General features: G+C 38.7%; 2 protein-coding genes across 2 annotated transcripts; one reads left to right on the top strand and one right to left on the bottom strand.

Annotated features, from left to right (window-relative positions):
- Nucleotides 1-5,435: 5,435 nt before the first annotated feature.
- Nucleotides 5,436-6,616, top strand: LOC101291468. The gene is made up of 3 exons (XM_004288737.1): nt 5,436-5,586; nt 5,664-5,793; nt 5,938-6,616. The coding sequence occupies exons 1-3, from the start codon at nt 5,436-5,438 to the stop codon at nt 6,614-6,616; spliced, it is 960 nt and encodes a 319-aa protein (XP_004288785.1).
- Nucleotides 6,617-6,811: 195 nt separating this feature from the next.
- Nucleotides 6,812-12,541, bottom strand: LOC101311790 (GTPase-activating protein gyp7-like). Its single transcript, XM_004287238.1, has 15 exons — nt 12,426-12,541; nt 12,128-12,301; nt 11,972-12,023; nt 11,772-11,879; nt 11,242-11,326; nt 10,876-10,930; nt 10,074-10,475; nt 9,782-9,841; nt 9,315-9,413; nt 9,112-9,222; nt 8,603-8,674; nt 8,389-8,505; nt 8,160-8,309; nt 7,791-7,891; nt 6,812-7,335 (listed from the first exon to the last, which is right to left on the bottom strand). Exons 1-15 carry the CDS (start codon nt 12,486-12,488, stop codon nt 7,005-7,007), a joined length of 1,980 nt encoding a protein of 659 aa, XP_004287286.1. The 5' UTR covers nt 12,489-12,541; the 3' UTR covers nt 6,812-7,004.
- Between the last annotated feature and the right edge of the window lie 13,995 nt (nt 12,542-26,536).

The raw sequence follows: 26,536 nt of genomic DNA, 5'->3' as shown, positions 1-26,536 counted from the left end.
CATTTTGTACAGTCAAAACTGGAGCTATATTTTCGATCATACTGNTCCCAGATAAGTTGTTCTGCTTTGTGCACTTACAAGACATTTACTATTTTGGGTAGGACACAACACTAGATGTTTTGTTATGTAGTGTTGTTGCTTTTGTAATAGCTTCATTATTAGAATCATATGTATATGTAATATACAATGTATTGAAGTTCTATGAAGTACATATCAAAAACTTTTCCATCAATCAACTGAATCATTAACCAGCTTTATAAATATACACCGCGCCAAGGCGCGGGTATCAACTCTAGTTTACCTATATACTAAATAATGGTTTACTGTTTATAAACACTGTTCACATCCCATGAATAATGCACGGACGATTTTGCCTTTATTTTTGGTGGGTGTGATTCCATTTATGCCCTCTATTTCTAAAAAAACACAAAATTACCATTAACCCTATATATATAATTGTCTTCTATATAATTTGTTTTTGTTGTTGTTGTTGTTGTTCTGGGTTGGGAAATAACTTTTGAACTCCTATCTTTATTACCGTGTCTCAAATTTATTTATTTATTTTTTTCATATATCTCACAAAAGGTATTGTTATCGAAGTAATCTAAAATATGGTAGTGTTATCATAGACCAAGGTTGAGCAAGTCTATTTTCTTAATTATTGAGGTGAAACAATTTTGGTTCCATTTTAGCAACGGAATATTAATTGAAGTATATACATCTTTGATTTGGCCAAAGAAATTATCTGGTTGCAAACCAACTCCTAATTAACAAAACGTACTAAGTTAATTTAAATATCGTGTGATGAAGTACTGTGTTATATATACTAATGCAATATATTTGGTTTTTGTTTTGTTTACTTTTAATTTACTTGGTTCCTCATCTTTGGTTTTAGTTTTTATGTTAAGTTCTCATCTTTGACATTTTGAGATAAATCTCTTTAGGAGTTTGAGATAGATATTCTTTTCAGTTGCTTAATCACTTGCTTTGTGTGTGTGTGTGTGTTTGTTTTTTTTTTTTTTCCTTTTCCTTCTGTAGTATGAAATAGATCTTCAGTTTGCTATATGTGAGTAGTTTAGTTCTTTTTCTTTTTTTTTTCTTTTTTTTCCTTTTCTATTACTTTTAATTTTCTTTAATTAAATACTTAAGTTTTACTTAAATTTCACCTAATTTATTTATTGACCACTTGACAAAAGATTCTAAGTTTTATAGTCAATTCTTGAATGATCATACATGTCTGATTTCTTTCCAACTGTAGATTTATTCTTTAATCCTTGATTGATCTTTATTATCTTTACATATTGTGAACCCAAGCAAGGAAAAATTATCATCAAGCAAGGAGCTGAACAACAACTAAATGTCAATCACTGCAGTGTTTTATCTAACTCTTAGTAAGCTAAGACTGCGTTTTTAGTGAAAAACAGTTAAACAAATATGAGCATTTTGTACAGTAAAAAATGGAGCTATATTTTCGATCATATTGCTCTAGACAAGTTGTTCTGCTTTGTGCACTTATAAGACATTTACTATTTTAGGTAGGACACAACACTAGATGTTTTGTTATGTAGTATTGTTGCTTTTGTAATAGCTCTATTATTAGAATCATATGTATATGTGATATACAATGTATTGAAGTTCTATGAAGTACATATAAAAAACATTTCTATCAATCAACTGAATCATTAACCAACTTCATAAATGTACACCGCGCCAAGGCGCAGGTATCAGCTCTAGTTGTGTATCATACTATCACACTGTTTACTGTTAGCAGTGAGTGTGAATCACTTGCAAGTGCATGTTATCCTCCATATAATTGAGCTAGAGCTTCTCAATTCATACATTATTACCTATGGTTGAATTCAGAGACGGAACCAGGAAATACAAGTGAGGGGGCCGATATAAAAGAGGTTATTGAAAGAAAAAAAAACATAATCTATAATATAATAAAGTTTTAAATAGGGTTATACATTAAAAATGGACTCGTCTCCTGCATATTGCGAAAGTCATCAATAATCGAGTCATCAATAATCAATTTCATAGCAGCATATTTGTATAATCGAGTCATCAATAATCAATAATCAATAATCAAACTCTATTGTTTCAGTTGCATCGAATCTTATTTGTTCCATATCAGGAAGATGTATTTGTAGTCTCTCAACTGATTTTGAACATATTTGTACGAATATGCTGCTATGAGTTTGATTATTTATAGAAGACAATGTTAATTGATGGGGTGAGGTAGAAGGATAATTGTATTAGGAATGAGTTAATATAAACCTTTTATTATTCTTTATTGGACTAAACAACTAATTTTCCTAGAAAGAGAAAATTTGTATTATTTTTATTAGTAAACCAAACCAATCTAGAGGACTGGGGAGGGGGGGGGGGGGGGGGAGGGGGGGGGGGGTGTGTGCCAACATAGCTAAAACTTATAAACTAGCTAGACTCCAAACACCAAATGCATATAAAATCATAAATCTAGGGGGTGCCATAGCACCCCTTGGTCTCTATGTACCTCCGCCGGTGGTTAAATTCGCTCTTTTTCTTGATCAATACAAACACAATGTAGCCTCTAATTAAGCTTTCGTCGCACGTACATTCTCTACACTTTTTCTTTAATAAACCGTGATTTCTAACAATATCAATATACACAAATTTGATTGAAATTAATAAGTTTTTACTTTTTTAACTTGTTGATAATTATACTGAAAAGAGAGAATCCTAGGAAGATACTCCATTTGTATCATTGAACCAAAAAGTTTGATTTTGAATTGTACGTCGTGCAATGGTTTGATGTAACCGGGAACTATGGGGGATGATAAACTGGCCAAAAACAAGCTCATTTTGCAGAGGCAAGCAGGATTCAGGAGGGTGGGGTTTTGATCAATACATTATTGCTAGAATAATATTGAAGGCTTTGCTTTTGCTTTGCAGCAAGGTACACTGTAGGATATTGTACATTATTAACTTATGTGATTCACGATAAAGGAGAAGAAAGGTGCTATATGATTGTGCAAATAATGGGGTCGATGGTGATGAAGGAATCGCAATCTGCATTCTGAAACCCCAACATATATGCCAGCTTAAAAGTGTGACTCTCTCTCTCTATCTGCAGCATATAGTGCAGATTTTGAAATTCGTCCATTTGCAAAAGAAATAATTCACACGAAGAACTTCTGTTACACAAATTTAAAAGAAAAAACATACAGCAATTTGTTTGTATATGTATTGACAGTAATATGATCTATCGGAATCGCCAATGCCGGACTATTTTTGGGTTCAAAATTAAAACCTAGTAGATAGTTTCTTTTCTGAATTTGAATTTGGAAATAAAAAGATTTCTTCATATATAAAATTAAATTCTGTAGAAATGCTCATCAGGCCTGTAATCATCCAACTTTATTTGTACATCTAAAAGTGCATTTATCTCATACAAGATCATCTGAGAATCACATCAAACGAATAATTTACTAGTTGATTCCTAAAGCATTCCATTCTTTTGAGAGAAAGAAAGAAACATCGGAAATTGACAATACCGATCGATTTTAATTGCAGCTAGCTTTCATGGCCCTCCATAAAGGTAATCCACCATGAAATTTGAAGCACTATTAATCCTAAAAATGGATTGTATGCCACTATGCCCGCACACAAGCTTGTCATTTTCTATCCCTCGTCGGATGAACTTGTTCATTAGTACAACTTTACGTGCTGATAATGACCGAGAATTAAAGCAAAAATTTTGCCATAGAAGAGAGAGTAATATGCATAATGCATTACTCCTATATTAGAACCAAAATGCGAAAGTTCTAACAATGCATGTTATGTATGAACAAATACGCGCGAGCTATTCGGTCTCGATCATCGTTTGCTAATTATGTATAAGTTTTTCATTTTCGGTCGTCGGAAACTGAGTTTGAAGCAGCTGATCGATGTGTTTCAAAAGGCAATGGGATTCAAGGTGTAAAGATTGAATCAATGGAACTTGATGAACGCTCTTCATATATGCCTAGTGAACGGCTATGCATCGTTCTGGGCAAAGCATCACATGATTAAGAAAGGACGAACATGGTCCAAAATCCTTTTCAAAAAAAAGAAAAAAAGAAAAGAAAAAGAAGAAGGGACATGCATGTGAAGGGTGAAACCAAGCAAAAAAGAAGAAGAAGAAGAAGGGACATGCATGTGAAGGGTGAAACCAAGCTTGGATTTGAGCCATGATTGTTTTGTTACTCGAAGGAGACACTGATCCAACAATTTGCTGAATGCAATGCAAGGAACTGAAAAGGGAGCTATGATTATAAGCAAATAATTTAAGATACATTTGGAAGAACAAACTAATTGAGTGCATGTGGTTCTCTGAGCTGATCGAGACTAAGTGACAGAAACATCATGTTATTCTGCATCACTCCATTGTATGACAGAAACATCTATATGCATGATAGATCGATGTCGACCGTGCATGTATAAGCCATGGAAACTAATACATAGGAAACACCACATTTTTCACGCCAAAGGTGTAGACGGTGATCTTTCTCTCTAAAATCAAGTGCTATGTGTTCAACTAGTTTTAATTTTTTACCAAGCTTTCTATATCAACTGATATAATGTGAATTTAGGGTTTAGCACTCTCTCAAGTTCTGGGTAGAAATTTAAACGCTAAAGTCACGTTGAGTTAAACTCTAAATTCACTGTGTTTATCCGTCTTATATATTCTGAAAGTTTGAGAACCTAAAAATCACTTATTCATATAGATTACAGATCCACTGAGTGAAATAGAGTTCATTGGTTCACACACTCACAGTAAAAGGGAAAAACCATAGTGAGATTGGGTGATATAAAGCTTGAAAAGTGTGGGGGGGGCACCCGTGCGTCTCCAAAAGGAATCAACCATCTCCATCTGATAATCTTCGCATGCAATATTGCTCGTTATCCTCGGAACTGTAGTCCAAGTAAAACTGCAACGAAAATAATAGATGAACGCACTCAACTGAATCACCTGGCATAGTTACTGTTCTTTTTTATCAAGTATTTCACTTTCTGTGAAATCTGAGTAGCTATAGCTAGTAAGATTGAATTGGAAGTACGTACTTGCTCAAAGATGGAGAAGATACACCTGAATTGGTAGCTTTTCCAGAAGAGCTGAGTGAACAAATGGGGGGTGTCAAGAAAAGCTAAAGTAGGGAGAGTGGGGAACTAAGAAAGTAAGAATATCATAGGACCCTCTCATTTACCAGTCCAGGCCCCATAAGTCACACATCAAATGCTCAATGTAGTCCTATACATGAATAAAACCATGCACGAGTTCCTAGCCCTCTGACCAGTCGGTGTTCTTTACGTATATATCTCTGTATATATAGTCCAACCCCCTCACATTCACCTCCATTAATTACTTACTTTAGAAAGAGAGAGCTACTTAGTAGTGTATACGTAAGAGTGTTATGGAAAACAAAAGAGTGAAAGCTTTGCAGCAAGAGCAACACAGTAGTTGGAATAAGAAGAACCTGTGGAAGCCAGAGGAGGATTTGATTCTCAAGAAGTACGTGGAGACTCATGGTGAAGGAAACTGGGCAACTGTTTCCAAGCGATCAGGTTAGTTGAGCTAAGCTACTTACTGTACTCATTTTTCATGTTCTAGTTCTTCACCAGTGACAGACTACGGCGATCAGGTTTGAATCGAAGCGGAAAGAGCTGTAGGCTAAGGTGGAAGAACTACTTGAGACCCAACATCAAACGTGGAGATATGTCCGAGGAGGAGGAAGACCTCATTATCCGAATGCATAAGCTCCTTGGCAACCGGTAATCCTCTCCCAACACTTCGTTTGCTTCATAACTGCAACCCGAAAATATGCAGAAATGACAGTATTGTGAGGTTTTGTTGTTGATGAAATCTCATTACAAGTTTACCATTGGTTTGATTTGTTTGTAACCAACCATGTGTAGCTGGTCACTGATTGCTGGTCGGCTTCCCGGTCGAACAGACAATGAAGTGAAGAACTACTGGAATACCCATTTGAACAAGAACAACACCGGCTGCTGCCCGGCACCGGAATCTGGAGGTCTGAGCGGCCGCAAAAGAAAAACCAATAATCATGATAACTACTCGGACAATACTCATAAACATCAAGACAACTGCCGGTGTAGTAACAAAACGAGGAAAACCATCGGCGGTACTGAATCAACTAAGACCGAAAGCATGACTCGTGAGGAGGAACTGAAAGATGGAATTAACAGCAAAGAGGACGATCCAAGTACCAGTACTATCACGAGTACTATGACGGCAACAAGTTACCCATACTGGATGGGTGACTACACTAGTAACACAGATCAGAGCTTGAATTTCGACTACGCAGATATAGACCATCAATATTCGCCAAGCAGCAGCTGGATTCAGTGCTGCCTGCCTACAATTACAGGCAACATCGCAACATCATCGTCAACATTTGCATTCGATGATGAGCCTTTCTTTGCCCACATGGATTCTTTTCTCTTGCTCGAAGCAGCATTTGGATGCACTACCGCTGCTGCTGCTGCTACTGAGGGAATGCAATCATCAGCTACGATGCCATTTTCATCTGCTGATGATCCTCATTCCCCACACTACCAGCTATTTCATAAGTGATGATGATGAAAGATTGAATCAACTTCTCATGATCATCATAGATAATTAAGCAGTTGCATCCACTATTATCCAGTGCCCTATGTTTCCTCTGCAGTTAATTACTAATAAAATGATTATTGATCGTATCCTCTTTTCCAACCTTCTCTAAGCAAAACTTAGTGAACTTGCAACATGAGCTCATTTGGCAGTAATTTAGAAATATGCAAATAAAAAAAAATATATAGACACCAATAGATGATTGTATCATGAAGTGAACATATTGTATGTTTCAAAATCCGCAGACGCTGATACACAAGCTAATTGTCTCAACAATGCACCAATTATCTAGTGATGCCATAATAAGTGTTCCTATGGAGTTTATAGAGATCCTCGGTTGAGTGAAAGTCATTTACAATACCTCATCTAGTTCTTGTTGAGGGTACAACAAACCATCATCAACAGGTAGTGAGGGCGGAGTTCCAGGTGGAATGCAAGCATCACCATTCTCACCAGCACATATGCACAGAGCTTCTGCATCTCTCACAACGGCATCAAGATTTATCTGACCACTCAGCTCATTGATGAACTTCAGTAGAGTGTCGAAGTCCATCTGCTCCCCAATTATCTTACTACGGTATCGCTTGAGTATCGCAACGCACACATATAGGTGGAGGTGCTCAGATGGATAATGTGTCCACAGTACCTCCCATAATCTCAGTGTCTTGTTGAATTCAAATTCCCTAGAGATATGTGATCAAACTCTATTAGGAAAAATAGAGGAAAAGTATAATACAGTAGTATTAAAAATGTAACATGTGATATCCTACATATTTGTCAAAGAGCAGAACAAACGTATTATTCATTATTGGAACCTTAAATTATGACCTGTTATACAGGTTACACGTGCATGAATCAACAGGCTTTTACAAGCATTAACAACAGCTGTAAAACATTAACCACATTGCACGTAAAACTATTTAACATCTAGCACTGAACATATTGAACCAGAGGCCAGAAGCCAGAAGGCTCTGCGATGTGGCCAATGGATGTATGGGCACAAGGTAGGTTGTGGTTTGGAAATATCCTCAAAATATGACACCATGAGCGCCAAAACAACACACACCACACACAACCCACTTACATGAATGAATGGAGCACAACTAAAAATAATTCACTAGCAGATAAGAGAACTGACCTTTTAAACTGTATCAGAACCCAGCGGAAACAAAAGAAGTAATTCAAGCAGTCACGCTGTGTAAAGTAATTATGCAAGGGGCTATCTAACATCTCCACCAACTGCAAAAGCAAAGATATAGGATTAAATTCATACAATAATGGCTGCCCGGCAAAGCAAATTGTAACCAAAAACTTCATTCAAGCATTTAAGAACCCAACAACACTGTGGCATCCCAATCTAAGGTGAGGGTAAATGAAAAAAAGAAAAAACGCTGCCACAAAAACAACAACAAAAATCATTATTTCATTGGCATCGGAAAGGATATACATGCCCATATGTGTGTGTGTGTGTGTGTAGAGAGAGAGAGAGCAAGAGAGAGAGAGAGACCTTAGTTATGGCAAAAAGTTGAGAGTGCATGCCATTTTGGTCACGGTTAAAATTGGGCCCAAGGCGCTCCATCAGTTTAACAAAACACCAAAATGATTCCGACTCATCCCCCATTACAAACAATATTGGGGACAGAAGATCACTCATACCCTGCCAAACAAAATCATTGCTTCAATACAAAGTAATTTTATGCAGCCAACTGCAGTAAGTCATTAGAAGAAGTCATCACCTGACAGTAACCAAGATCGAAGTTGTAAAACGAGTATGTTAACAATATATCATGCAACAGATTCACATTTGGATTATCATCCCCATCGTAGAAGGAGATAGATCTGTCGGTCCTCACCTAAAACAAATAGAGTTCATAGTTTTAGAATTGAAAATTGCATTGTAGTTATCTTTTGAAGTTAAGTCTAAGAATAAGTATGCGGGTTTCATCATACCACATCTTTGTCAATAAGGCCTTTTCTCTCTCGGAATTTTGTAAACCTTCTTGCCTGCTCTGGGGAGATACTCTGCAGAGTAAAAATGCATATGTTATGCCACCTAATCAAGCTTAAGATAGTTGTGAACGTGGAGAGAGGAGAGAGAAAGAACATCTCATCCCACATAGAACCGTTGCAAAATATTACATAGTTTAGACAAACATTTACACATGTCCCATAAAATATTCTTGCCTACAATATTTTGCAGCACTTGTTAAATGCCTTTACACCAGCGAACCTAACTACTGGATAGAGACATATGTTTCTTCCATACACACACCTATATTCAAGTGTCAATTCAATATTTTACATAATGGTGGTAGGATGGTATAGAAAAGAGGTAACCTTTCGACAGTGGACTATAATAATTAATGAAGGTTATTTATCTTAACTCAGCAAAGCATTTTAAAAATAGGAAAACTTTGGGGAAGGATGAACTATAAAGGTTACAATATATCTTTACAAACCTGCCACTGCTTCTTTACTGTCTCAAACTCTGCTTTCTTCATTGCCTTGAGATACTCCCTCTCTGCGTATGTTGAATCATATGCATGGTATCCCAGCAAGAATGGCCAGACCTAGGTTCATGATTAACAATACAATACTGAGAAGATGCAATATTATACAAAGTACTTAACTTATAATTTCCAAAATACAACAACATGCAAACCTCTTTCCGTAGTTTGTGCTCAACTCCCCCATAAAATATTCTCTTTCTTAAAGCTTCTGAATCCGTGATCCGCCCTTCAGAATCCAAGAAGGTGCGCCACTGAAAAATAATAAATCATGTTACACAAAGCAATATGACAATTTTAGCACATTTCTAGCATCACCAGTACCATACTGTTAACTGTTTATTTTAACCTGGTTCACCATAGTGCATTAGATAAACATATTAAAATAGTAGTCAGAGGTAAAAGGATTGAGCCAATGGGTTCACAGCAAGAGACTAATTTCCTATCAATATTAAGTAGTACCTACGTAATATCAAACTTCTGATAAACCTAGTATTACATATGGATGTCAATGTCATGATAAATTTTTGTCTTTATTTCTTATATAACATTCCAAGAATTGAAACTACTAACTTTGCCTTGTTTCCATCTAGTGCATAAAAAGTAGACGGGTTGGGTTTACCTCATCAAACTCCAAAGGAGGCTGTCGTGGTTTTCCCCATACCAGTGAATTCTTGTCAAACTGCCAATTAAAATAACAGAAGGAAAATAAACAACATTAAATCAATGGATGTAAAAATTAGAAAGAAATTAAAACCCTTGGCTTAATCAAGTCTAAAGGGTCCAAGACTCTGGTTTTACTACGTATTTTATGAAACACCACAGAAAACTGCCTTGAGTTTAATTAGAAGGATAACAATTACAACAATGCTTACCAGAATGCAATACAATCAATACTAGGATGGAAGGTTTACCTCCAGTGGATCCTCGGGGACTGGACTTTTATCAGAGACTTTGTTTGAATCATCAGATGCCTTTTGAGAGGAGTAATCAATGGAAGACAGGCTATTACTTCTCCTTTGTATACCTCCATATCCATTACTATGGCCATCACGGAAGAGTTGCGAAGTTGTTTCTCGAGCAAATTTTGTCACAAGAGAAAACTTCTCCAGCACTTGAATTGAGATATCTCGTGCAGGATCATGATTCTTTTGCTTTTGCCTCTCATTATATTGAGAAATTGTATAATCATTTTGGACATCCTCACTTTTTCTCTCCTGCATTTCATCTAGAGACGTCTCGCCAACTAAGGAAGATGTAGATGGCTCACTTCCAACAGAAAGCGCCCTCGGTATCTCCAAAGATGATAGAGTTTTCTGAAGAAGCCAATAAGTCATTAGAAAAAATTGCGGTCTCCAGCCTTGGGTCAGACACTCAGACATCAAGTTTGTAAAATAGAGATTAAACCATAAGACCATCATACAGTTAATGTTCAACAAAAACTCTTGCTTAAAAATAGAGGAGAAAGGGACTACGGACCATGCCAGCCAACCAACACAATGTTAATAAGATATCATCAAAGAAAGATATGGTGCAACATAGAGATCCCCATGTTTTACTTTGTTAATCTAATATAAATAAGACCAATATGTCCTAGATAAAAGGAGAAATAGACGTTCCAGCTGATGTTATATGCATCAATTAACACAAATTGATTGCCTTGTAAGTAAAATTTGTAAGCTAATTGCCGAAAGAAATTGCTGGTAGGAAGCATACCTGCAGAGGATTTTGAAAATCATTCACAAGAAATACATTAGCATCCTCAGCTGACCTGGAAAATTCATCCGATTAATGATTACAGATAATAGAATTTGGAACACCACTTGAGTGCAAACAAGTAAATATCAGGGCAGCAGCCAATAGAAACAATGAAAACCTCTCTCTCAATCTCACAAGCGCCATTGTCGATTTGGCATAAGTTTACGCTAATTTTATTTGTAGCTCTATAAATGGATCTACTACACTATAGCATTAATACTTCCTCAAAAAAATCTACAGCACCAAATACACCTACGAGCTACGATAGACAGACCAAAAATGAAACAGAATGATACATTATAATATCAATGGAAACCAACCAACCTCACAATGAACACATGCTGCTTTATTGTAGCAAGGAACTCCTTGACTCCTCCATTGTAGAAGTACAGAGGGGGAAAAGCAAGTCCTGAAAAAAAAGGAATATATATATTAAGATAGCAGCCTATATAGACCAATTACCAAAACAGAAGTACCTAGCAGAAGAAATACTAACTGATGATGAACTTAAAGTGAAGCTAAAACTAATTGGAATGAGAAACAATCAGTGGTCCCTATACACTTAATATTTCTCTATTAGTTTCATGTTTAGCATACCCAGTATAGGGTATGCCCAAACAGTTCTTACAGTGTACATCATATGAGAAATGAATGACCAATGAAGGACTGATAACCAAGGCTAAGGAATCTCGGGTTACAGCATGCGTTGGTTTCTTCTACTTAATATGGTCAGAGATTATATACCAACTACTACCTGCTAACCCCTCTATGTGTACAAATTCACAAATTCCAAATAATTCTCAGACCACCAACCAACAGTAGCCAACACTGTAATTAAGTGCAAGTTGTTTTACCAGTTGCCAAAACGATGATAATGTACTGCCATCCAAGTGCAGGAGTGTGGCGCCGAATGGACCGAACCTCTGTCAACGGCACTCCCCTTATAGTATACAGAATCCTATCTACACCAGCACAAGCACACATCAAATTCAACACAATTCCTAAACAATAACTAAATAATTGACAAAAAAATCCAAGTGCAAAGCTCCAGAACCTTTCTCAGAAACCCTAGCATTGGTGTTTTGCCCCTTGTACGGAATCCACGTCTACAATTCACACCAAAACCAAAATCATCCACCAAAATTCTTCATAAAAACGAAAGAAATCAATCGTTTCGTAACCAAATGATCATAATCAAACAATTTCATACCATAAAAAGTGAAGAGCCCTGCTTAATTAGCCTTAATCGTCCACTAATCCTCTCCGACGCGAGCATAGAGGGGTGGATGGTCACATTATCCTTCACATAAACCACCTCGGCGCCTTCGTGCTCGCTCGACGAGCTGTGCCTGCCGCTATCGCTTCGCATCATGCTCGCCGAGCCCTAGCACCAAAAATCAATTCCAATTCCAATTGCGATCAGAATCGAATCGATTGTCTTAAGAAACAGTTGAGAAAACGATGAAATTCAAGTCTGCGTGATCGGAGAAAGAGATAGAGAGGCTTACGTGTTGCTGCGACGCCGCATAATCGGCGTCGTCGGCGAGGTCCTGGAGCTCCGGTTCGTGCATCGCTTCCGATTTGCAGAGAGAGAGAGAGAGAGATGGGATTGGATTCGATTTTGCTTAGTAGCCAAGGCAGTAGGGCCGCGTGGAGAGAAGTAGGATATGGCGTGGTGTGGCCACGTAAACTTTGTGGGGTAAAATGGGGTTTAGTTTTTTTTTTTTTTCTTCCACTTAAAAAAGGTTGACCTCTCCGACCCGCCCCGGCGCACGAAACCTCGATCCGCCTAGCCTCACCTCTTCTCCGCCTAACCCGCAGAAAGCCCAGTTCGACTGATTTTTTTTTTCCTTTTTTTTTCACCCAGTTTTTCTATCCAACTACGTAACAGATATTGAAGTGTTGGGCCCAATTATTTTCTGAGAGTCCACTTATTTACAAAGGCAAACCCAAACAGGTTAGGACTTAGGATCATGACCAGCCCAATGAAAGTTTCTCTGATTAGTCTGATAGTAAACTCAATTACTTGAGGATTATTCAGGGTGCTTTAGAGTTTAATCCTGAATTAGTTGGGTGGGGGGTAGCTGATTCTTAAGAAAAGTTATCCCTACTTAAATATTATGTTAGCGAGTCTTCCTCTACACGCCTTAAGTCATAGTCTTCTATATTGGTGTGGTAATCTAACATGTAATCTTTGTATAGATTTCTACCCCTTAGCTTAGCTTGGTTACCAAGTAATACTGTATTATAAATACTCATCCTTGTACACATAGTTGAATCAATGAAATACAACTTCTATATGGTATCAGCAGTTTCAGGTTCTACCCTCTAGCTTTTCTTCTTTTCCAATGGCCTCTGCTTCCGCCGCTTCCTCTTCCTCTGTTTCCCACCCCCCTTCACCCAACACCTCTCACTTTATCAAACTCATCGAAACAAACTACCTTGTCTGGCTTCGTCAAATCAAACCTTACCTCCATGGCAACAAACTTTGGGGCTATGTTGATGGCTCCATCCCTGCTCCTTCCACCACCATTCTCTCCACCCCATCCAAACCACCTCCCGCCTCTACTGAAGCTTCCGACGCCACTACTCCGGTTCAGGGCATCCCTCCTCTTCCTATTCGTATCCCCAATCCTGCATATGAACAATGGTTCGTCGACGATCAATTGACTGTCAATATTCTTACCACCACACTCACCGAGCTGATCGCTTCTCTTACAATCGACTTCAACACTGCCAAAGAAATTTGGGATTGCTTAGCACGCCACTTCTCCCAAAAGTCCGTTGCCAGTGCTGCCAGTCTAAAGATGCAACTTCTTGACCTGCAAAAGGGCAATCAAACAATTGATGAATACCTTCGTCATGCCAAATCAATTGCAGATGCTCTCACTGCCATCAACAAACCTGTTTCTAATGAAGATCTTGTTGTTGCTACCCTCCATGGACTTGGACCTGATTATCTGATGCTTCGAACCGCTCTCACTCAAAATCATCCCTTACCGGATTTCACAGAACTTCGAGCGCGCATTTTGGCGTTCGACTCACAACAACCCAAGGCGTTCTCGTCTCCCTCTGCCTCAGCGTTGTTCAACGCCTCGAGCCCTTCTTCTGGTCGGAATTCCGGCTCCGGTCGCCGCCCATTTTCCGGCAACGGCGGCTCCAGCCGATTCAACGGCAACTAAGGCCGAAACCGTCGGCAACAAAACCAGCCGCGCTCGTTCGTTTATGCCCAGCCGCCAAATACATCTCCATATGCACCCCACCAACCTGTTTTGGGTTTTCAAGCCTCTCCATGGGCCTCCCAGTTCTCACGGCCCAATGCTCAGTCAGGCCTTCTAGGACCATCCCCAGCCCAACAATGGTGTCCCACATGTCTTTCCCCTCAACATGGTCCAGCTACTTGCCCTCATCGTTTTTCCGGGCCCACTACTATGCCTCTGTTTGCAGGGGCACACCTTTCTTCCTACGGCGATCCATTCTGGTATCTTGACACCGGCCCTACCCATCATATGACATCCATGCCCGTCAACAATCCTCAAAATTATGGTGGACCACATAATGTTTTTATGGGGAATGGAGACTCTATGCCTGTTTCCCATACGGGTAACCTTCCGTTATCTTTGGGAGATTCTCAATTTTCTCTTCTCAATGTCTTTCGTGTTCCGTCTATTCGTAAAAACCTCCTTTCTGTTGCTCGTTTTACTAAAGATAATCATGTCTTCTTTCTCTTTGCTCCTAATTTCTATCAAATTTATTGCTTACGCTCAGGTCGTTTATTGTTTCAGGGCCCATGTAAAGATGGTCTCTATCCTCTTCCCATGTCTGGTGTGTCCTCCGAAGTCCCTCATGCTCTAGTTTCAGTGGGATCAACCCTCTGGCATAATCGTTTGGGCCACCCCTCGTCATCAGTTTTAGCTCGTCTAGCGTCTTCTATTGGTTTTAAGTCTACCCTTAAATCTTTTTGTAATGAGTGTGCGCTTAGCAAGTCGCATCAACTCCCTTTTTCTTCTCATAGTGACAATGCTCCATCCTTATTTTATTTAATTCATAGTGATGTTTGGATGTCTCCGGTTTCCTCTGTTCGTGGTTTCAAATACTATGTGCTATTTACTGATGATTATTCTCGTTATACATGGATTTATCCTATGCATCGAAAATCTGAGGTCTTAACTCACTTTCAAACTCTTGTGGCTTTCATCAAAAATGTCTTCCACGGATCGGTTAAGTACCTCCAAAGTGACAATGGCACCGAATATGTCAACCATGCATTTTCCCATTTTTGTTCTTCCATGGGCATCCAACAACGGTTTTCTTGTCCTTACACTCCCCAACAAAATGGTTTAGCTGAGCGTAAGCATCGTCATATCGCCAACATGGTTCGTACTCTTCTTGTTACCTCTCATGTTCCTCATAATCTTTGGGCCGATGCTGCTCTCACTGCAGTTTATTTAATTAATCTTCTCCCTACACCCACTCTCAATTGGGATACACCACACTTTCGTCTTTATCAATCCTCTCCGTCTTATTCATCTCTCCGTGTATTTGGTTGTTCTTGTTTTCCTTATCTTGGTCCCTATAGTTCTAACAAATTGTCGAGTCGTAGTCGTGAATGTGTCTTTATTGGTTATAGTCCTCTACACAAAGGATATCGTTGTTTAGATCCCTCCTCCGGTCGTGTCTATGTCTCTCGTCATGTTATTTTTAACGAAACTAGTTTTCCGTATAAGAACTTGCAGGTACATCAAAATTCTGGAGATTCTCTTGAATTTGTCCCTCTTACTACTCCAAGCCCAAGACTACAGACCCAGCCCGTGCTGAGCTCCTCTCCAAGTCAACCGGACCTGCCTCCTACGGCCCAGTCAGTCCCATCTTCTTCTCCTCTCCCCCAGCCGACCCCTATCACCAATGATGTCGCTCTGCCTACCAGCAGCTCACTCTGTCTTCCGTTGCCCAACGCGCCTCCGGAACCCAACTCGCCGCTGCCGCCCACTCTAATGCAGAACGGCCCGCCGCCCGGTCCGGCCGCCGTCGACCATCATGATCTGCCTCTAGTCGGCCCTCCTTGTTCTCTGACACCCAATCCGGCGACAACCAGCTCTCCAGTGCATCCTTCCTCCTCGGACTCTTCTCTATTACCTGCAGAAGTAGAAGAACCCATTCATGCCCTCCCTGCATCTCAACATCCCATGACCACCCGGCTCCGTGATGGTATCTCTATGCCGAAAACTAGGACTGATGGCACAATCAGGTATCCCATTTCTCGTGCCCTTCTCACCTCTATTGATGAATTGGAACCTACTTGTTATTCTCAAGCCTCCAAAACGCCTGAATGGCGTGCGGCAATGAACGAAGAAATTAATGCTCTCTTGAAGAACCAAACATGGTCTCTAGTTCCTCCTTCACCTGATCAAAATGTTGTTGGCTGTAAATGGGTTTTTTGCATAAAACGACATTCGGATGGTACTGTTGAACGTCACAAAACCCGTCTTGTTACCAAAGGTTTTCATCAACGACATGGCATCGACTATGAGGAAACATTCAGCCCTGTTATTAAACCTGCGACCATTCGCACTGTTCTTGCTCTTGCTGTCTCTCGGGGTTGGTCTTTGCGTCAGCTTGATGTCAAAAATGCTTTTCTTCATGGGTTCCTTCACGAAGATGTTTATATGACTCAGCCACCTGGTTTTGTTGACTCTGATCGTCCATCATATGTTTGTAAACTTCATAAGGCTTTGTATGGTCTCAAACAAGCGCCTCGTGCATGGTTTTCTCGCATTAGTGCGTTTCTTCTGTCCGCTGGGTTTCGTCACAGTCGTGCTGATTCGTCTCTCTTTTTGTTCCATCATGGGAGTCGCATCATCTTCTTACTCCTCTATGTTGATGATATTATTGTTACTGGCAATGATGATCGTGTTCTTCAGAGCTTTATTGATTCTCTTGGTCGTGGATTTGACATCAAAGACTTGGGTCCTCTTCATTATTTTCTTGGGTTACAGGTAACCACTCACTCCACTGGCATTCATATTGATCAGCTTAAATATGCTCATGACCTTCTTCAGAAACATGACCTTCTTCTTAGTCAACCTATGAGCACTCCTATGTCTGCCAAAGTTTCTCTCACTACTACTGATGGTGATCTGCTTCCCAACCCCACGGTTTTTAGAGAACTTGTTGGCTCTCTTCAGTATCTCACTATCACTCGTCCGGACATCTCCTACGCTGTCAACTCTATCTCCCAGTTTATGAGTCAGCCTCGGACCCCTCATCTTGTTGCGGCCAAGCGTATTCTTCGGTACGTCAAAGGTACACTTGATCATGGTCTTACTTTTCGCCCTCAGCATCAACCAGTTCTTCTCACTGCTTATTCTGATGCCGACTGGGCTGGATGTCCTGATTCGCGGCGCTCCACTTCTGGGTATCTTATTTATCTTGGTTCTAATCTCATCTCGTGGTGTTCTAAGAAGCAGCCCACTATTGCTCGCTCAAGTGCTGAATTTGAGTATCGTTCTCTTGCTCATGCTTGTGCTGAATCTACTTGGTTAGGTTTCTTACTCTATGAGCTTGGTGCCCGCATTCGCTTTCCCATTATGCTTTATTGTGACAATCTTAGTGCTACCTATATGGCCTCCAATCCGGTTTTTCATGCCCGCACTAAACACATTGAGTTGGATTATCATTTTGTTCGGGAGAAAGTTGCTCTTGGCAGTCATCGGGTTGGTTTTTTCTCCTCTGTTGATCAGCCTGCTGATCTTCTCACCAAACCTCTTCATAAGCCTCGGCATCTTCTTTTGTGTCGCAAACTTGTGCGTCCTAGACCGCCCAGTTTGAGGGGGGGTGTTAGCGAGTCTTCCTCTACACGCCTTAAGTCATAGTCTTCTATATTGGTGTGGTAATCTAACATGTAATCTTTGTATAGATTTCTACCTCTTAGCTTAGCTTGGTTACCAAGTAATACTGTATTATAAATACTCATCCTTGTACACATAGTTGAATCAATGAAATACAACTTCTATATATTAAGTTAGAAGTCAATGCATGGTTAACTGGGGTTAAACTACTTTGTAGGGTAAATTAATTAACCTCTAGATAGTTAAGGGGTAGCCTGATACCTAGGCGACCTCCCTCTTGTGTTTGATAAAGGACCAGCATAACTCCCAGAGGAACAACAACCAGATCGATCTGATAGAGTTCGTGATCCACTTATAAGTCTACTAAACCCTACTTAATCTGGCCATTAGCAAAATATATAAATAAATAGTAAATTAATAATATATAGGTAAAAAATATCCTTGGCCACTTGACCTTGTATGGATTATATATTCACCTTTAGGTCTTTGTCATCTTCGTATGGTTCAATACACAATACCCTCTCCTTTGCTCGAGCTTTTCTTAAACTTTTAAATCATGTCCCCCGTTCATTTCCTTAATTTGTTTGATCCATTCCATTAATTGTACCATATAAATTTGTGTCTGCGTGTGGGTGTGTGTAGCAGGAACTAAATCTACCAATTAATTTGAACATAAATATATGGACAATATCCCATAATTCATATATATACAGCTAGATGATATATGATAGCTCTAACTCTTATATATGGTTTATTTGCCTCTGCAACTCTCTGCAGAATCTAGTAGGGTATTCAGAATCAAACACATATCCTCCTGTAAAAGTGAAAAACAACAGAAAAAAAAAAAAAAAAAAACAAAACTAAATCCCACATAGCCAAGTGCGTGCTTGGTTGGGCTCAAGCCCCCTGAGAATTTGTGATGAATAAAAAAAATAAAAAAAACCCAAAGTATAAGCTCTTTTTTTCTTGCAAATATGTATGTTTGACTTCGTTAAGCCCACCCGAACTTCCGAGGACTGAAGTTTTGAAGTGTGTGGCTCTCATTTTCTAACCATTTATTTGCACACCAGCACAAGTTTGATGTAATTTGCTATGTTTGTTTCAGTGATACTTATTTAATTAGCTCTTCCAGTCCTACATTTTTGCATAGTTATACCCTAAAAAAAATTTGGTCTTTGCCCAACATAGAAAAACACGGAAACGGCTTAATACGTTGCCCACCCCATCTTCAGATCCTGGATCCGTCACTGCACATATATATAGTTGAAACTTTGCTAGCTCATGTTATGCATTATATATTTATATATATTACAATTAAGCTGCAGCAGTTTGATATGAACACAGCTACTCAGGTACTGTAAATCCACCAAGTCTCTCATAATGTTCAACTACGTATATATATATAGGTAAAGAAACAGATTCAAGTTGGAAATTAAAGGCATGCATTATTAGTTAGGAATTATATATAAGAGATGGATGGAAATGAGAAAAGCTGGCCCTGGAAAAAAGAGGTGGGGAGGAGGACAGAGCCAGAATGGAAAACGATGCTGGAAGGAAATGGGGGTTTGGGGGAATGGAAAAGAAGACAAAGTCGTGGGTTAAATCGATCGATCGGATCAAATGGACAAAAGGGGGTTGAATCGTGTTAAGGAAGGGCGGGGCATCGTGCGTGTTGGTAGATGGTGTCAGTGATATACTGACAAACGAATGCATGCATTTCCATGCAATTGTCCCTAACCCTACTACACGTGCGCACAACACTAAGCCCTGACTCACACTCTGCTCCACACTCTGAAACACCAAGTTAACTTACCTTCTCTCCACCAATATTTTACCTCATGAGATTTTTAACTTTTCATATGTTCGTCTTCACTTTGCCATTTCCGAGTAGAATCACAACTTACTGCTTGATTTGTCATAGTATTATGCGGAACAATGGAAAGATTTACGGTAAATGAACGCTATACAAGTGAAAACTCAATGTTTGCATATGAATAATACAAGTTTAAGTACAAACCATTAATTAGAGATGACAACCTATAAATTTTACATAACCTCTTCGGCACGTATGAAGTATAGATCGATGAGACAACTCTTTTATCGATCTGTCACTTCCTTTTCATTATGTCCTACTATGACACTTCATTTTCATCAACTTCTCTTCCACATGCTTGTGTATGTTATGTCGAAAGCACCACTTTTAATTGTACATCGGCCACACCTTGATAAACCAAACCGCACTCCAAGTTGCTAGAAAAATCGATCCATGCATTGTGGTGAATAACATTGTTACAAAACTCTCCATCACAAAACAACATTGTAACAAAACTGAAGTGGCCGGATCGATCCACTAGTGCAAGGAATCAAAGGGCAGGTCATGTACGTAGTTGGGGTAGGTTAAAAATCAAATCAAACGAAAAGACAAATAGTGGACAAATGATGAACGATAATTAAAAGCATACAAAATATTAGTGCGAAAAATGATGATTAAAGTTTTGGGCTCAATTAAAATGCACAAGTGAGTGCCAGCTGTGGGTTGATTTTGATTAAGCAAGACCCACTAATCACATACAAAACGACGCCGTATAGGTGTGGGTGTGCACAGGGCTAAACGTGCGCGCCTATTTGGACCAATGAGGAAGAGCCTCATTTGGGCCTGGGGATTATGCAAATCGTGTCCGCAAAACCAGCCCGACAAGGCGACCTCCGTCCCGGAAAATACGGGAGTGTACTGTCACAACTTCCCACGGTTCACGTGGGGCCCTCCACCCACATGCCGCCATGTGAGCACCCCGTAATCCTTCGCTCCTTAACCCCTAATTTATCTTTTTAATTTATATTATTTGCACTGTAATCCCTTAATTATTTGGTTAATTATCTGGTTTTGGTTTCGCAGGGATCAGCCCCAGCTGCAGTGGAAACGCGTGCTTCACGCGCAGAGGCTTGATCCCGCGCTTTGGATCTGCTAGATGTGAAGTTAATCAGTGACTGACAACCTACATGGACATGGGCTAGAGCTGGCAAAGTTCTAAGATGTGTTTAAAAATTGGGATTGTATAATACAAATTGAAACATTATTGCTAGCTATATAGGCTTTTACGATCTATTTAAAATCGATCAGTAAAGTGATTTTTTTTTTTAAATAAGAAGTTTGTAGAAAGCTAGGTCGCACTAAATAGCTTGCTGATCCAAGCTCATAAATTGAATACTTAATTAGTTGATATCCTCAACAAGAAATTTATAAGGTACACTATTATTCGATAATTAAAATTTATTTCATTTGTCAAATGATCGACCTCATAACCCCTCATGGTGTGTCATAAATTATTTAGTACTATATGGCTAGCTACTAATATCATATAAAAGATGAATGTTTTGAACAAACCTAAATTATAATAATTTTGAGTATTGCTATTTAAATAAATCTTTATTATACTATGACAATTAATGTTTTGAACATACAAACCTAAACTATAATATTTATTTTGTCAAATTAAACTTTGATGGATCTGTTCACCAGAATTCACAAGCATCAGCTGGCTTTGTTATTTGTTCTACTCACGGAGACCCGATTGTGGCTTCCTCAAAATCTTTTGGCAAGACTGATGTACTTGTTTTAGAAGCTTTTGCACTCCGAGCTAGGTTACAAGCAATTTTACTTCATAACATTTTCTTACATCCAAGTTGAAAGAGATTCCAAGACTCTTATTGATATTATTACTAGTTAATCTAGTACTCCGATCCTTGGAGGGTTGTTGCTTTGATTCATCACATTAGTATTATGGCGTAATAGTTCGCATCTGTTACTTTTAAGCACGTTTGGATGGAGGTAAATTTTGTTGCAGATTTTTTGGCGAATTACGAACATTATGTAGAAGCGGGCAGTTGGTTGCATTCTGTGCCCTTTGTGACAAAATGCTTCTTTTTTTTTCGTGTTTTTAGTTTGTAATTATTTTTTATTTCATCAAAAAAACTAGAATAATTCGAGGGACATAAAGGACCACATTGGAGCCGTCGTGATAAGGTTGTAGCCTTGAAGTTGTAGATGTCAATTTTATAGTAAACAAACCTGACTTAACCAAAAGACTCCTATTTAGCGTGTAATTAGTTGTCCTCCGATGTCATCTTACGCACGTCATTAGCAGGCGTCTGCAAACCAACATTCCCTACAGCGCGTGAAGCAACTCCTTTCACCTATTATAAAGAGACAGATCTAAGACGGGTCCCACCGTCGTCCCCCACTAGGGTAACCGCCACCGTCTGATCCGGCAAGCAAGTTGCATCATAGCCGCTAATAATTTAATACGATCGGTTTCGCATAGCTGGTAATTACTAGTATAATTAAATTAATTAAATTGGATTTTACCTTTTGAGGTGGTATAATGTGATCAAAGGTAGTCAGCACTTTTTTATTAGGGTTTGAATGGAATGGGGAAAAAAGGTGGGGTTTTGTTCAGTACAGTAATCTGTGACTGTGAGTCTCAGAGGCCCAATATTCTTCTTGGGATTGATGGGGTAAAATAAAAAAATAAAAAAATAAAAAAAAACACAAAAAATGCGAAACCATCTAATTTCTACTATAAATACCACCCTTCTTCCTCTGCAAAACCTACATCTCTCACCCTCCTCTGGCCTCTCCCTCTCCTCTGCGCCCAACCTAACCCCAAACGGCCAAACCCCTCTGAACCCGTCTCTTCTGTTTTGGGTTTGGTAAAGGTCTGGTCGATCTTCTTCTTCCCTTTGACATATTTTGAGTGCCCTTTTCTGTTTCTGATCAGATTACAAATTGTTCTGATTGGTGGAAGGTTTCAAAGCATCTTATTCCTCTAGATGGTGATCCTCTTTGTATTCTTCCACAGCTTTCTTGAACTGCATCCAGCATAAGAGATCTGATCTTTGCATTTGAGGCAGAGGTTGCTCTATATTTGGCATGTGGTTCAATAAAGCTGTGGGAAGATACAGACAGGTTCAAGAAAACAAACTCAGACGATTCAGTTCATTTATATGTTTTGGTACAGCTCTGGTCTCTCCTTTGTTCAGTTCTTTCAACCTTTTTTGTAACACAACACGATTTTTTCATCATATAATTGTTGATTTATAGTGAAGAAAACTTCTAGATGTTCTTGAAGGTGGTGATTTTCTGGGAATGGTGACTGTTTTGGGTAATCTTTAAACCCTAATCCTTCATCTGTTATTTCGTAGATTCATTTTAGGCGCGCTCGCTACACAGATCTGATTGTTTCTGTTGATATTCGTGTTGGTTACATCTTGAATTTTTGACAAAAAGTCGAACATTAGAATTGTCAATTGTCTATGGCATTCACTTTTATGTATTGTGTCTGATTTTCTCTCTGTGATGATAATGCATGTAGATGCAGTGGCCCGAGATAACATTCTGGATAAGTAGTGCTCTCTGATCCAGTTGTACTTGAAGATTGATGAACAGTACTTAGCAATGTATGTTTGATTTTATTTATATAGTATGCTGTACATGATAGATTAGATTCTTCTCCCCTGAAAGTTGTTTAGGTCTTGTTTTGAACTGTTTAGGCCTGCTTTACAGTTTGCACATGTGATCTTCCCCTTAATTATTAGTGATTAAAGGATAATGAACCAAGATCAGTCTAACTTGGATTTGTTAATTAGTGCATCATTTTATACATGCCTAGCTAGCTAAGCCGTTGCAATCATCGATCTGTGATCTAGCTACCTTATGCGCTGGTGTCGGTTGATAAAGTGACACATTGTTCAGATAGTTCATCAGATTCCATTGGTGTCACCATCGATCTATCCTCATTGCGAACCCATGAATTTGTATGTATATCTCGTCTGTTTTCAAGTTTTGTTCTACATGATAAATCTACGCATTTCGTTTTAAATTTCATTTGGTTCCGGTCGAGCCAAGTACCAAGGGCTACAGGCCGGCTAAGAAGAACTAACTAGATGGTAAAATTTCTGGTTCCTATTGAATGTTGCATGGACCACGGATTTGATCATTGCCCTTTCCTTGTTAGTAGAACAATCTATACAAGGAGCATTGAATTTACAGTTAGGTGGAGATGTTGTTGTGCTAGCTTGAATTTAGAGTTATGTCTTCACAACTACGGTAAGGAAATTCGATTCGAAAAAAGGGTGTTGATCCATGTTCTTCATTCGAATTAGAACATATGCCTTTCAGGCTTGTTTACGTCCAGTATCTTTCTGCGTAATAGGGACAAACCAAGCATTTTACCATGTGTGTGTAATGATGAATTGAATCTGGCATGGTCCTGAGGAAGTAAGCTGGATAGGCCAAGAATATATATAGCTTGGCATATATATCAAGAACTTAAATGATCGGCTGGATTTACAATGTGTGGTCTCACAGGGATTTGAATGCATCCGAAGAATAGGGCCAAAACCCTTTTTTGTCACTTAAAATTAAAGACGTTGGTCACGTTGCACTTGCTTATATCATATAGGTCATATGATCATGATGCTCCACCTTAACTACTTTTTATGTAATGCATTGTCTTAATGTCTTCCACTAATCTAGCATTTGCTGTAAAAAAACCGTTTTAGATTTGATGGGAGCTAGTGTGATGAGATCCTCTTGGTTTTCCTTTTGTGTTTTCATTGTTGATTATGTTGTTAGTGATATCTACTGCTTTTAGTGGCCTTTAGCTTTAATATGTCAAGATCATTCGAATCATCATCATCACGATACCTTAATGTAGTAACTATATTGGTCAAGAAAGGTTTCATTTATCGATCGTTATATTGCACACTTTCACTTTGCCTGTCTTTTCAACTTCGTTTGATCATGATAATGGTTGTCTACACGACTCGATGATTTGAAATAGTGGCGTTCTGAATGTATTAGCTATCACAAGGTTCTGGATTTCTCAAACAGTGATGAAATGGTTTACAGAAACAATCCCAAGTTCTCTTTTTTAAGTTATTAATCGAACGAAAAGTACCGTATAAAGCGATTTCATGTGATCGAGTGCGTTTGTTTATATATACGTGCCTATATACATACCATGCCGTATTCTATAGTTGTAGCAGATCGAGTAGTGTTCATATGGTGTCCAAGAAGTTCATGGTTATAACTGGATTCGTTTAAACATGATGATGACCAAGAGAGGGCTTCTACCCAATTAGAAAAACCTAAGAGGTTGTTATTAATCTCACTGAACATGAATGTCTAGCCCGGCCTGCTTACTTGTTTTTCTGTATATACTATTAGCTAGCATGACATAAATTCCATATCCAGATTACCAGATACACCGAAAAGAGTTGCCAAAATAATAGGTGTTGAATTAGAGGCACAAGTTTCTAAATAACATTTGACTTTCTTTTTAATTAATTCTTAATAATACAGAAAAACTAGGGTTTTCTTTTTCTTGGCTAAGTCTTGGAACTGTTGGGAAAAGCTAGCTAGGCACGGGATTACCAAATTGCTTGCTTTACGATCTGTAAAAACTGTTGGGTCGTCACTTGTGAAGTCTGAACCACTTCTCTCATTTTCAGGATAAACAAAAGAAAAGTTAAGCTTGAGATCTGCTGGATTCAATCTGATACTTTTGACTCGAAGGCATTCAGGTCAGGAATTTAATCTCGATGGGAATTCCTGATAACTATTTATTTACTTCGAGATTTGTACTAAATCTCTTCCCAATTCTCAGTTGCTCTCACTCCACTGTGTATTGATGGCTGCCGCTAGCTGCTGCATGATTCAGCGCTCTGTTTAGAGCTTAAGAGTCTTACAGTTGCTGACAACTAGGTCAGTAAAGATCGATCATTTTATAACGTACGCTCAGTAAGAACAATTATTATTCATAATTTCATTTACAGCTCTAGGTCTGCATAGAGCTAAGCTCAGCTTTTAAATATTATGTGAAAGCACTGAAGGTGAAGCTAGCACAGAAGGAACAACTATGCAGGCCTCCTTTGTCTGGCTTTTTTCTGATTCTGGTGGACCTAAAATTCAAACACCAGAATTTAAGATTCGTTTCAATTATCGCATCACTCAGCTTTATGCCATCTTCTTCCTTTCTCTTATGCGTGATTATTACATGTTTCGACAATTATAGTTCGATTCAGGAGTGTATGTATATGCCTTAAGTTAATTGCAGTGATTCTGGGTTGTTGGTAAAACAAAAGTTGCAGTGATAGATGAAGAGACAGATACAGAAAATGAATTATTACCCAAGTTTCAATGCTAATAAATTTACAATTGAAGAAGATATATGACTGGGGCAAGGAAATTGCTGACATATAGTATAATACATACTACCTAACTGCTGATGAACTCAGTTGTATGCATAAATTTGCTGAACTATGGACCTGGTTACTAAATCAGACTGAAAATTTGTCTGTCTACTTTACACAGAGAGAGAGAGATGATCTGTAAAAGGAGTAGTCCATTAATCTTACTAAATTGAAGAAAGGAGCTATTATTGAAGCCTCAACAACCCTTACCAACTTGTTTCTTAATTCAGAGATTTGGTGATCTATCTGTTTCTTAATTCTCTGCAGAAACTTGTCTCTGGATTTTTGTAACTTTGATGTAATAATTTAGTGACTGACAGAAAATTAAGAGGATAAAACTTTTTACTGTTTTTGCATGATTTTGAAATTTTTGAGTCTTGGATCAGGGGAAGCATGATTGAGTAGATTCAGCTGTACAAGTACATCATAGCAAATACAATCACAGAATCATAAAAGTGAGTGACAATAGTGAGAGAGAGAGAGAGAGAGAGAGAGAGAGAGAGAGAGAAGAAAAGTAA

The sequence above is a fragment of the Fragaria vesca genome, linkage group LG1, assembly GCF_000184155.1.
Source record: "Fragaria vesca subsp. vesca linkage group LG1, FraVesHawaii_1.0, whole genome shotgun sequence".
Taxonomy (NCBI): domain Eukaryota; kingdom Viridiplantae; phylum Streptophyta; class Magnoliopsida; order Rosales; family Rosaceae; genus Fragaria; species Fragaria vesca.
This window is presented reverse-complemented; position numbering and strand designations above follow the sequence as displayed.